Here is an 11,963-nt window from a genome sequence, read left to right as displayed (position 1 = left end):
AGTATGCAGAAAATCTAAAACATGTTAGAACTTTAATTTTTAAAGTTTGTCTAAGGATTATTAATTCAAAGTGGCATTTTATATCAAACTTTCATGTCTAGTCTCACTTCCCTGTGTCACTGCAGACAAATGATCAATAGAGCACTTATTTTATCTTTTGTCTCATAGTTAATTTAAATGTACCAGTTTATGATTACAATGAGAAATGTTCAATTTTGAGCACTCCTCCCTGAGAGGAGCGGATATGCGAGTTCTGTGCAACCCTAGAGGATGTGGTTTACTGCGAGATGAGGAAGAAAGTGAGGAGGAAGGAGAGCACCGAACTTTAAATTTACGCAGTACAGTTTGCCATCGGTGCTGACAGAAGAGAGTAGTATAAATTTGGATTTCACCCTTTCTAAGTTTGAGAATGAACCATCAGTTTTCAAAGATGCATTGACAAGAGACAAGATGGAAGTGGAGGAGACTGGCGAAGCAAGGACTTCCTGGTATGATACCTTTTTGCAATTAATATTTTGTTTCTATATCATTTCTACATGTGTTAATGGAGATGTAGTTTGAATCAACATTGGGTATAATTTTGCCATATGGGAGGAATCTGGTTTAAAGTTGGTGCATATCATGATAGAACTCAAATACCTGAATGTTGCCATTCTGCACAAAAAATTACTTACACGGCACGAGGCAGAAAATAAATGTCATTTTAGTACAACTACAATTTACTCCCATTTAGTCTTAAAACGGTAAAGTTTAAATTTGTACATGAATGTTTGTGCTTTTAGGTCAGGAGAGACTCAGTCCGTCCTCTGTGACCATGCTGGGGTAAGCTACCCAATTTACAAATGTTTCAAGATCTTTCTTTTCAAAAAAAATCCAAGAAACTCACTTTTACATGCATTTCTCTTTTTAGAAGAAGAGAAAACAAGACCCAGTCCCTGAACCTGTGGTCAGAATCATAGAGGTTAGTAATAATCTGAGTTAGTCATGTCTGTGCATTTCTCAGTAACTAGCGGAAGTTAGTCAACCTTACCTTTGTGACCACAATGCTGAGTGCAGAGCTGACAAAAGATGTGAACATTTTGTTCAGCTGTGCAACCATTAAAATTTTCTTGTTTCACAAACTTGAAAATCTTTACATCACATTTCGTTCCTTTCAAGTTGATATTTCTCAGCATTTCAGATTTCCCTGTTTTTTCTGTCTTTAATCTTGTGCATTTTTTTCATTTTACACTGATTGTATACCAGCCATTTTCACTGGTGCTACATTAGGGTACAGCACATGTGGTTTGTGGGGTTCAAAAGAAAAAACAACAGGCAGACATCTTGTCTTTAACTACTGAGGCTTCATTTTAACCTTCTTCCTCATTGAAAGACTCACACAGGAAATGAAAGATCTGCACCATGCAACATCTTACCCCTCTTGACATCTCTCTTTTTCCATTTTCCTGCACTTAATCATGTCAAATTTACTTCTAACTTTTTCTGTACATCAGGATGACGAGGAAGAGGAGGAAAATGAAATGAAGTCTGACCACATAAAGGATTCAGAGGTGAGGTGTTCCTCTTCCAAACGCCACATACATGTTTAGTAGTTTAAAGGCTCTTGAGAGGCTTATGTGTAAATCTTCCTATACTAGTTTTTTATATTTAAGAGCTGCTTCTTGTTTCAGGAACCCAGTCATAAAAGAGTAAAACCGGTGGGGAAGTCTAATAGCCTAACAGGTGTCATAACCCCAGTGAAGAAACCCACTCTGATGCGCATTGGGCAGCATATTTCGGTAGCTATGCACAAACACCATCACATTCCGATTGCACAAAATGACCAGCTAACAACTTTTCCATACAGATAAATGACACTTCTCTTTTCACAGCGTTCTATTAGCTTTCGCACAGATGCTCGACCTTTGCCCCCAGCTCCTCTGCGTTCCCGCACAAAACCCTCTTCGTTTCCACGTCGTCGCAACAGCCAGTGCTGGAGTGACACTGTGGAAAACCATGACCTTACAGCAAAGGAAATTAAACGGCAAGAGGTGTGTGGCACAATTAGCTTTAACTTGGCTGCAAAAAAAAAGCTTTCTGCAACTATAGTTGGCCTTTTTGTGTGTGTGTGTAATGGGGTATATGGTCAAAATGCGGGGCTGTGGTTGCAGTGTGGGTGTCTTAACTAGCACCGACTCTTCATTTCTCTAAAGCTGCTCTTCATGAGTATTATGAAAGAGGATGTGAGCTGGCACAGCAAGCTCAGCTTCCTTTATTGAACAGCTGTGAGAACTCATGTCTGTCCTAGCAGCTTAATCTTATGCAAGTGTGGGAACTGTTGTTATTGACATATTTGAGTTTCTGTTTGCATTGAACTCTTTTGTAGGTGATTTATGAGCTGACTCAAGGAGAGAGACAACTTATAGATGACCTCAGTTTGGTCAAGAAGGTACTTGTTTACCAAATGGCTCCACCTGAAAATAAAATCTTGAACATACTTTAACATGTGACCATTTCAGTTCATTTCTCTCACTTCAGTACACTGTCTCTCCCTGATGTGTTTATGCTTCTAGGTGTACTATGAACCAATGCTTAAGTTGGACATAATGACCGAGAGTGAGCTTGGACAGATCTTTGGTACTCTGGACTCACTCATTCCCCTCCATGAAGGTAAATCCTCTCCATTCATTGTATATTCTCACCTTTGTCTTGGTTTCTCTACACAAGTACACATTCTCATTTCCTGATCATGTATTTTCACTAACTAAAGTGGAACAATAAGATACCATCATGTTGAATTTCAACTGACTCATACATGGTTAAAATTCAGCTAAAATCTGTTCCAAGTAAACAGGAAGTTGTGAACTATTTGGTAACGTATGTAATAAATGCTAAATAGCACATTTGGAAATAAATGTTTATCTGTGGGGTTTAAATTATTATATTTTAAAATGAATGTGCAATTTATGGTTACATATACAAGCTGATGTCATTCTTTATTTTAGGCGAAGGAAGTTGGATAAGCTCAGTTGATATTTTTGTCTTGTCTTTTGGTGTGTTTGAGCTGTAATAATATTGACATAAAGTTAGTAAAAGTTTGACTATCTTCTTTTTACTTCACACCAGATCTACTGAGTCGCCTTGAACGGCTGAGGGGATCAGAGAAGACAGTTGGGGAGGTGGGGCCTACTCTGATGAACTGGGTGAATGTCTCCATGGAAACCTTTACTCATGCTCACACTTTGCTCACGTTTTGTTCTGTGCACATGCCAGCTTTTTTTTCTTGTTGTTTGCTTCATGCTTCCTGTAATTCTCTTCACAGTTCCCTTGTCTGGAGGCCTATGTCACATATTGCTGTAACCAGGTGGGGGCCAAAGCTTTGCTAGACCAGAAAAAGCACGAGAAAAGAGTGGAACACTTCCTGCGCCTGTGCCAGGAGTCTTCCTTCAGCAGGAAATTGGACTTGTGGAACTTTCTCGATCTCCCTCGAAGCCGTCTGGTGAAATATCCTCTGTTGGTGAAAGAGATACAGAAGTGCACGCCTTCAGACCACCCGGATGAGGACACGTTGCCTGATGCTGTAAGTTGGTGTCGTGTGTTAATGACAGTGAGCACATCTAAAGTATTTACGCATGTCCACAAACCCAAGATGACAGATAGCTGAATCCAAAAGATAACTTCATGGACTTTTGGACTTTGGACGTGTACACTATGAGGTGTCCTTACACTCATCCTTATTATTATCAAACCAGTGAGGGCATTCAGAATTCACTCATTATAATGCCCAAACAAACACTGGTTGTTTTCCTTTGTGTATGGTGACAAATTAGGTGAAAATAAAAACACATTAAAGGCACTAAAATGTTCTAAATATGCATCACAAACCTATAGTTTTATATATAGTGTGTGTTGCTCTGATCACTGAGTGGTGAGTTTGGTTTAGAATAATTTTTTTGAAAACGCATAAATTTCAAGAGGCATTAATCTTGTGATGAGTCACTGAAAGCTTGAAAATAAAACCTTGGAAGAGTCTGATATTACATGAAATCAAGAAAAACAGAGTGAGAAATGACAAATGTATGGCAGCTTTGGTGTTGAATTCCTCTGAGCATGCAACACTGTTTTATTCTGTAAAACAGGATACTATCATACTACTCCTAACTAGGCAAGTCATACATCATATAATATAATCCTTTATCTTGTTTAGACTACAGGCCAGGCTCTTTTTTTATTAGTTCTATATATCAAATGGGGCATGAGACATTTTCTCACTGACTAAAATTGAAAATTTCTCTCCTCAGTTGGAGCTGATCCAGAGCATTGTGGCCGAGGTGAACAAGAAGACAGGGGAGGCAGAGTGCCAGTTCTACAGACGGGGTCTCATCTATCTCGAAGACAGTCAGAGACTATCAGAGATTCAGCAGTCCCGCTTCCTCTACTGCCACGGAGAGCTCAAGAACAATAAGGGACAGGTGACTTTCTGCCATATTTCTTCTAATGTTCCATTAACTGACATTAGCTGTATGTCCTTATCGAAGGGCATAGATTCATCTGGTATAAAGAACATACAACAGATGTCTGTCTTGATGCTTGACTCTGTCCTAAAATTGCCCTATGTCTTAATTACTTTTAATACAACTGCATTATATGTGTTTCTATATTGTCTATATCTGTATCAGCGGCTGCATGTGTTCCTGTTTGAGTTGGCTTTGGTGCTGACCAGACCAATGGAGGACAGAGAGGGCGGCCAGCTGTTTAATGTGTACCGACAGCCACTGCCCAACGCCTTGATAAATTTGGAGGAGATTCCAGATGGTGAAGCTGGTGGAGGAGGTACCTTCAGAGGAGCTTTCACTGGGGGAAATGATAAAGGTAGCATAAATTAATCCATAATTATCCTAATTAATAACATTATTTTTTAATAGCAAAAATACAGTGATGACATCCTGCAACCAATGACAGTTTTAATTCTAGAAATATTCAATTGTTTATTTCCTTTTTAAGGTTTTTATAAATACACTGATTTTCTTTATTTTTGTTATTCCATTATAAAGTGAAATTGTTCCAATAATAAACTGTAGAGTCTTACACATCCCTTCACTGTGAGTCATGCCACTCTACCACATTCGCTACCACACTCAATGCTTTCCTTCCCTTTTGTCTCTGCTTCTTGTAGTGAAGAATTGTTTCCGTGTGAGCAGCAGAGGGCGCTCCAAAGCCAACCCTTACAGCCTGCAGGCCAACGACTCATTCAGCAAGCAGCAGTGGATCACCTGCCTGCGTCAAGCAATTGTGCAGTCGCGAGACAGGACCGCTCAGACCAGCCAGTCGCAGCTCCCCCTTCACCTTGATCCCGCCCTGTGTCACATAGCTGAGCTCAGCCTCAGCTCGGACACAGACATGGCAGACCATACTAGTCGCTGACTGACTGATCACCAAGTGGCCTGTGGAGTTTCTGTGGACAGGAGTGGAGAAAATAAATGGAACTGTTTGTGAAATATGATTGTAGTTACTCAACACACACACACGTTTTTTCTATTTTTATTTTAGTTTTATTGTTTTTTTTTATTTTTAAAGGTTTATTTTATTTAGCTTTTTGTGACCGTGATGATGAGGACTGTGCAAACTGGGAACAGTATTACAGAATGTCATCTTTGCAATGTGAATGTTTTTGTTGTGTTTTTTAATAAACTGACACTTGAAAGATCATTGAGATGCTCGTGGGAAAGTGCACAATGACACGTCTATGTATAGCTAACGAGATCTACAGAGAAAAGATTAGAGATGATTATCCTCCCTCCCTTTCTGTTTTTCATTCTCTCTGTCTCTCGGTCTTTCGCTCTGACACCGGTGACAGGACAGCGGAGAGAGGTAGACTTTCAGTTCTAGCCCACAGTGAAACAGTAGACGTCCCCTTATGCATTTTTAACAGCTCAGCAGATGATGGGAACACTTTGGTTGGGACAGTTTGTCCACAGATAGAGTGAACAAGTGATCAGGTGAGTCCAAATTTGTTCTGTATATTTAATAATATTATTTTTATAATGCATTACTTGGACCCTACTTTGTTGGACGTTACCTTTTTACCTGCATAAAACAGTAGTGAGTAGGCATTGATTGCTTGTTAAACTTGCATGCAATGTCTTGTTGGTTACGTAACTGATAGGGTGTATAGGTTCAACCCTGCTTCCAATCAACAAAACATAAAATATACGTCTACATTTTGTAGTAGCATAAGTAAGATGTTTTGATTCATGAATGTCTCTGTTTCTCTGTTAGAACTGGGATATGAGAGATTTTTGCATGCAAAGTTTTGGGACTACTGGTATGAGTTGGAGCACATCAACTCAATCTTGTCAACAAAAGAATTTACTATAAGTGCTCATTTACAAATTCCTCTGGTTTTTCTCACAGCTGTGAATGTCATTTAACTTCATTCTCCTGGAAAGGCAGGGAACTACTCCACTGTACATCGCTACTTGAAAAGAGGGACTATTTCTTTTGACTGTACAGCTTACATACTGTACTACCACAGCATCCTGCTCATCTTTCAGTCTGCATGTGAACGAAATTAAGGGATACAGCTCACCCAGTCTCAGGTTTTAACTACAAGACTTTTATTTTTGGGAGCGAAGGTCCTTCTGTCTGTTTTGGGATCTTTTTTGACTGCCTCTTCAGACAAGTTTGCTACTATATTAGAATGCCTGGTTCCAGCGGTGTGAATGTAGAGACCTCTTGTGAGGCTTTGTGTCGAACCCTGGTGTCTCAGAACGGACTACAAAGAGAGACGGCTGACATCTCCCAGTCTGTACTCTACACATCACTGATGGGCCTGCTGTTGGTTGCTGACAATGAGGTTTGGATAAAACAACACACAATAAACCTTTAGTGTAAATAATGTAATGCTAATGTAAACATAGACAAAGACACTAAGTGATGGCATTAGGGTACAACACGCACCCCCACACACGTGTTTACGCACTTGTCAGCACTCCTGGTCTCTAATAGGATGAATCCTTCAGACTGACCTCGTTTTAGCCTCTCTTGTTATGCTGATGAGATAAGACTGCTAAATCTGTCCTACCAAAGTTACACACATGCTAACATGGTGGGGTTAAAGCAGACAGACAGTCACATGTAGCATCAGTACAGCCAGGGGTCAAATAGTAGGACACATGGCAGACAAATTAGTATACAGTAACAGTACTGCACTTGCAGATGCAGTGAATGTGTAGTTCTGATCCAGTGTTTCTTTATATTTGTAGAAAGAGCCACTCGCCTTAGGAAGTGGAAGGGTTGGCCTTCGAAATATAGGAAATACCGTAAGCCAAAAGATGACTGATGAAGCCTTTAGAAGACTCAGTCGCAAAATTACCTAAATAATGTTAACACAAAGATGCTGATTTCCCCTCTGCTTTGTTTTCGTGTTAGTGTTTCCTCAATGCAGTGGTACAATGTTTGTCTCACACATGTGGCCTGCGGAATTATTGTCTCATAAAGTCTTACAAGCATGAGAAGTTCTCCAAAGAAGATGCAAAGCTCATGGAAGGTATGTTTCTCCTTTTGGCTGGTCTCTCTTCCCATGTTTGGTTTTCATCTCTTCTTATTGTCACCTTTCTTTCCAATGCCAGCTTTCTCTCAGGTGCTGTCAGGCCTTTGGGATGTAAACGAAGGAGACACAGTTGTAAATCCTCGACAGTTTTACAGTATTTTCAAAGAAGCGGTGCCTTACTTCAGTGGTTACAGGTGAGAATGTGTATTTCACTTTTCCTTGAGGTTAATAACTGCTATCTATAAAACCTCTGCACAGTTAGCATTATTTTCATGCAAACACATGAAGGCAGGCATGTTTTAAAACAACACTACAAAACAAGATATAAGAAATACCGAACAAGATTACTTGTAGAAACATTTTTATACTTATGAACAAGAAGCTGGATTGTGATAGAAAGACTCTCTATGTGTTTAACCCAGTCAACAGGATGCTCAGGAATTCCTCAGGTTCCTGCTGGACAAGCTGCATATTGAAATAAATCGCAGACCTTACATCAAAAGAACGGGAAGGGAGCCCGAGCAAAAATATGCCAGATTTAGGTGTGTATGTGGTGAGAAAAATCTATCCTTGAAACTTTGATGCCCTTCTTGTGACCACATTTTACTGTTTTCTCCTAATTTCTGTGCTCCTGTAGGCTTTCAGAAGAAGCAGCTGTCATGTGGAAGAAACACTTGGAGAGAGATGACAGCATAATAGTAGGTAAGGTGGTCAATCCTGTGATCCTTGTTCCATCAGTCTCATCAACAGAATAAGTGCACAGCAGGCAACCAGTGATCATTCTCGTTCCTCTTTTAACAGACCTGTTCTCAGGTCAGCTGCGGAGCTCTCTGCATTGCTCAATTTGCTCACACTACTCCAACACATTCGATGTGTTCTGTGATCTGTCGCTGCCAATCCCCAAGAGGAGCTCCGGAGGGGAGGTGACGCTGCGGGAGTGCCTAGACCTCTTTTCTCAAGAGGAAAAACTGGACAAGGAGAATTCCCCAGTGAGTTCACAAAGACGTATAAACTACAGACTGATGGGTGTGTCTATGATTATGAAACATGAAATTATTTAGTCCCAAAAAGTTTTAACCCATCTATAGTTACAAATTCAACAAAAGAAAACACTTTTCTTGATTCTTAACTTCATTTGATAAAACAAGACAATATTTAAGTACGCTGTTACCCATAAAGCTGTGTTTCCACATTTTTCAGATGTGTGAGAGGTGTAACCGGCATACAGCGTGCACAAAGAGGCTGTCCATCCAGAGGTTTCCCCAGGTTATAGTGATCCGTATCCTTGGCAACAACTCTTATTGTATTCATTATACACAAATCCATTTTTTTATCATACTATATTTTATATTTATTAAATTGATGTATTATCATCTTTAAAACAAGAGAATAGTGATTCTTTGGACAGACACTTGTCATAAGCAGAAACTTAACTGTCTCGATCAGATCTGAACCGTTTTACAACATCACGGTGGTCTATCAGTAAAAGCACGGTGTATGTGTCTTTCCCGCTCACTAATCTGGACCTTGGACCCTATGGACCTGTCGACTGCGGTAACACAAAATTTCTTTTAGTTTATCCATGTACATGTCTGCTTTATATATGTAGAAGTTGACATACATGCCTGAGTTAACTGTTCATGGTCCAGCTTGTTTTCAATGAAAAGGGAAAAGTTGAGGTGACATTTCATGTCTTTTTCTCTAGGAATTATGGTTAAAGAAGACAGCTATGATAACAATATGCAGATTTTGGTAGCATGTTTTATTATGTTTTGTGTAAAGATGGACTGCCATTAAAATTACTGAATGAAGAATAAAGTTTTAGAATTGAAATTTTCTTCATGAGAATTAAACCAGATATTAGACACACTTTTAGTTTACAAATAATGTAGAAAATTAACTGAGTGCTAAAACAAATGCTAACATTTATCAAATGTTTAATTTCATAATTATCTAATTAAATTTCTAGTAGTATAGCATATTGTCAATTTGAATTAAATTTCAAATTATTTTTAATTAGCTTTCTTTATTTTAAAATGTTAATAAAACATCATTTACATGATTAACATAATATAGTTGTAATTATAAAATGATTCCCGGGCCAATTGCTGACCAATTTAAAAACCTGACAAATGATACAGTAAAGTCTAGCTATTTGAAAAGTGACATTTCCCCCCTTTTTGTTTAAACCATTTATCAAAACATGAGCTATTCGCTAGTTTAATTTAAGATTTTTCACATCCAAATAGGTGAAACTGTTTCAGAATAATGGCTTCTTAAAATGCAGAACCTACTCTTTTTTTTTTTTTTTTTTTTTTTTTTAATGGGAACAAATGAAATTAGTAAAATGGCTCTAAAGCTGTTTCGTGGACAGGTGAGGGCTGTTCCTTCATATTTTTCTGTGCAAAAGTGGAAGTTAATAAACACAACATGTGATAAAAAAAGCTCTAATTGCAAGTAAAACAGGCTGCAGAAACAAAACAATCAATCAGCAGAAACATTAGTGGTGACCAATTTAACAATTTAATGTATTCTGTGGAGAAAAAGAAAACAAAAGGGGGGGGGGGGGTTGCTGCACTGTTAAAGTACTCACTCTCACTTATTTTTTACACCACTTAGTCCAATTCAGGGTTGTGAGGAGCTGGAGTCTATCTCAGCAATTAGCGGGGGAGAGACAGAGTTTTGTCCTGGATAGGTCACCAGTCCATCGCAGGGCTGTTAAACTTAATAATACAAAAAAGGTGTTAACATCTACACGTTTTATAAAAGCCTACCAGTTCTGCATCAAACATTCTTTGGACAGATGTTCCACAAATATTGTCTGCACACATTAATCCTAATAAAGATAAATAATGGCCTGCAATCTTACTGCAAGAGCCACTGGGAGTTTTTAAATAAAAAGAGAAATATTTTCAAGTGACTGCATCAGTTAACTGACTTTAACTTGACTGAGCAGTATTTTATTTGCCAATGGCAAAACTAAGGACAGACCGAAGACATCTGTGGTTAAAGCATCACAAAGGAGAAAACTTATTATTTAATTCTGGCAGTTATTTTTTCAAAGTGTTGAAAATTAACATATTATTTGTTATATAACTTAACTTATTTCTCCATTCAATTTGGATGTGATCCCTTACATTTAATGTGTATTAAAGTCTGTATTGTAAGCTTTTATCCTTATAAATGCAGTTTGATTATGTTTTGTTAAAGAGATTAAATAGTAAAACTTAGGATTGATTCAAAGTATTTCAGGGCTTAATATCTGTATGAATGTTTGTTTCCACAGGCTCAGTCCTTTATGATTTATATGCAATATGTAACCATGCTGGGACAGTGAATATGGGCCATTACACAGCCTGCTGTTTAGATGACAAGTGTTGGTGCTTCTACAATGATTCCAGGTGAGGCTTACCCCACATGCATAACATTTAGTTTTAATCTGCAGTTTTCTGTCAACTGTATGTTTTAGGCTTTGTACCAGTTCTGTATTAAGATTTTTGTATAAACCTGCAGCTCCTTCTCATGATTCTCTTCCATTGTCCCAACCTGTAGTGTGACCCCAGTTGCAGAGAACCAGCTTCAGACCAATCAAGCCTATGTGCTGTTCTACCAGCGCAGCAACAGCACCGCCACCGTCAGGAAATAGACCTGCGACTGGCTGAGCCAGGCAGCCAATCAGAGCAACCTTACCTTCTGTGTCCATAGAAACAAATAGAAGCAGCTGTGTTGAAACCCTGACATCTACAGTAGAAACTTTCTAAACTCAATGGGCACACCCTCAAGGTATGAGGAGGAAGAAAGAGAAGGGCTTAAATCTTGAACCTGCATTTGAATAATCTCAGTGAGAAAATAGTGAGACAGCTCAGGCAGTCTGTAGCACTAAAGGCTGGTTTCAGAGACAGGGTTTAGAGTAAACCAAGACTTTACAAAACCCTGTCTCGTTTCAGGGACAGGGTTTAGAGTAAACCAGGACTTGGCCTCAAGCGTTATGTGGCAGATTTAAGTCACTTTCTTAATCTCGGTTTAAGGTTGTTTTAGTTAGTCTGAGACTGTGGAGTCCTGGATTAAGCTAAGCAAACCTGGTGATAATAAAAACCCAGAATGTAGTCAAATACCGCATGCACTAGTGTGAATCTGAAAATAAAAAAATAGCAAAGGTAAAAGAAGTCATTCTATAAAACTTTATGAAAAGTGTTATTTATACAAGTTGTGCCAAAGTACACAATTATATAAGAAAGATAAAACTGCAACTGAGATTAAAAACAACAACAAAAAAAAAAAAAAAGAGGAAATTTGACGTAAATAGAAACAAATAAAAATGTAACTACAAACAACTTCATGTAAGTCACTAATATAACCCCACGCTTCTCCTCTCTCCCACTAAATTACACCTGCCTTTATGGACTTTTTGGAAGAACCTGAAAATAGCATT

The 11,963-nt window shown here is 38.5% G+C and overlaps 2 protein-coding genes across 3 annotated transcripts; both read left to right on the top strand.

Annotated features, from left to right (window-relative positions):
* The first annotated feature begins 279 nt into the window (after positions 1–279).
* arhgef3l (Rho guanine nucleotide exchange factor (GEF) 3, like) lies at positions 280–5,688 on the top strand. 2 transcript variants are annotated; one of them, XM_042004498.1, is made up of 13 exons: positions 280–488; positions 783–822; positions 911–961; positions 1,494–1,550; positions 1,671–1,778; positions 1,872–2,030; positions 2,366–2,428; positions 2,553–2,649; positions 3,106–3,158; positions 3,302–3,559; positions 4,281–4,451; positions 4,659–4,851; positions 5,156–5,688. In XM_042004498.1, the coding sequence occupies exons 1-13, from the start codon at positions 451–453 to the stop codon at positions 5,401–5,403; spliced, it is 1,536 nt and encodes a 511-aa protein (XP_041860432.1). In that variant the 5' UTR covers positions 280–450; the 3' UTR covers positions 5,404–5,688. The 2 variants fall into 2 exon arrangements, with proteins under 2 accessions (XP_041860432.1, XP_041860431.1); XM_042004497.1 differs by having other exon boundaries at positions 281–488; positions 3,106–3,182.
* A 578-nt stretch (positions 5,689–6,266) lies between these two features.
* usp21 (ubiquitin specific peptidase 21) lies at positions 6,267–11,922 on the top strand. The gene is made up of 11 exons (XM_042004506.1): positions 6,267–6,835; positions 7,245–7,301; positions 7,411–7,528; positions 7,611–7,725; positions 7,954–8,073; positions 8,169–8,233; positions 8,333–8,520; positions 8,732–8,810; positions 8,978–9,085; positions 10,818–10,932; positions 11,084–11,922. The coding sequence occupies exons 1-11, from the start codon at positions 6,680–6,682 to the stop codon at positions 11,175–11,177; spliced, it is 1,215 nt and encodes a 404-aa protein (XP_041860440.1). The 5' UTR covers positions 6,267–6,679; the 3' UTR covers positions 11,178–11,922.
* Positions 11,923–11,963: the final 41 nt, after the last annotated feature.

This window comes from Melanotaenia boesemani, chromosome 13 (assembly GCF_017639745.1).
Source record: "Melanotaenia boesemani isolate fMelBoe1 chromosome 13, fMelBoe1.pri, whole genome shotgun sequence".
NCBI lineage: Eukaryota > Metazoa > Chordata > Actinopteri > Atheriniformes > Melanotaeniidae > Melanotaenia > Melanotaenia boesemani.
The sequence above is the reverse complement of the archived record's forward strand: the minus strand, read 5'-3'. Positions and strand labels throughout refer to the sequence as shown.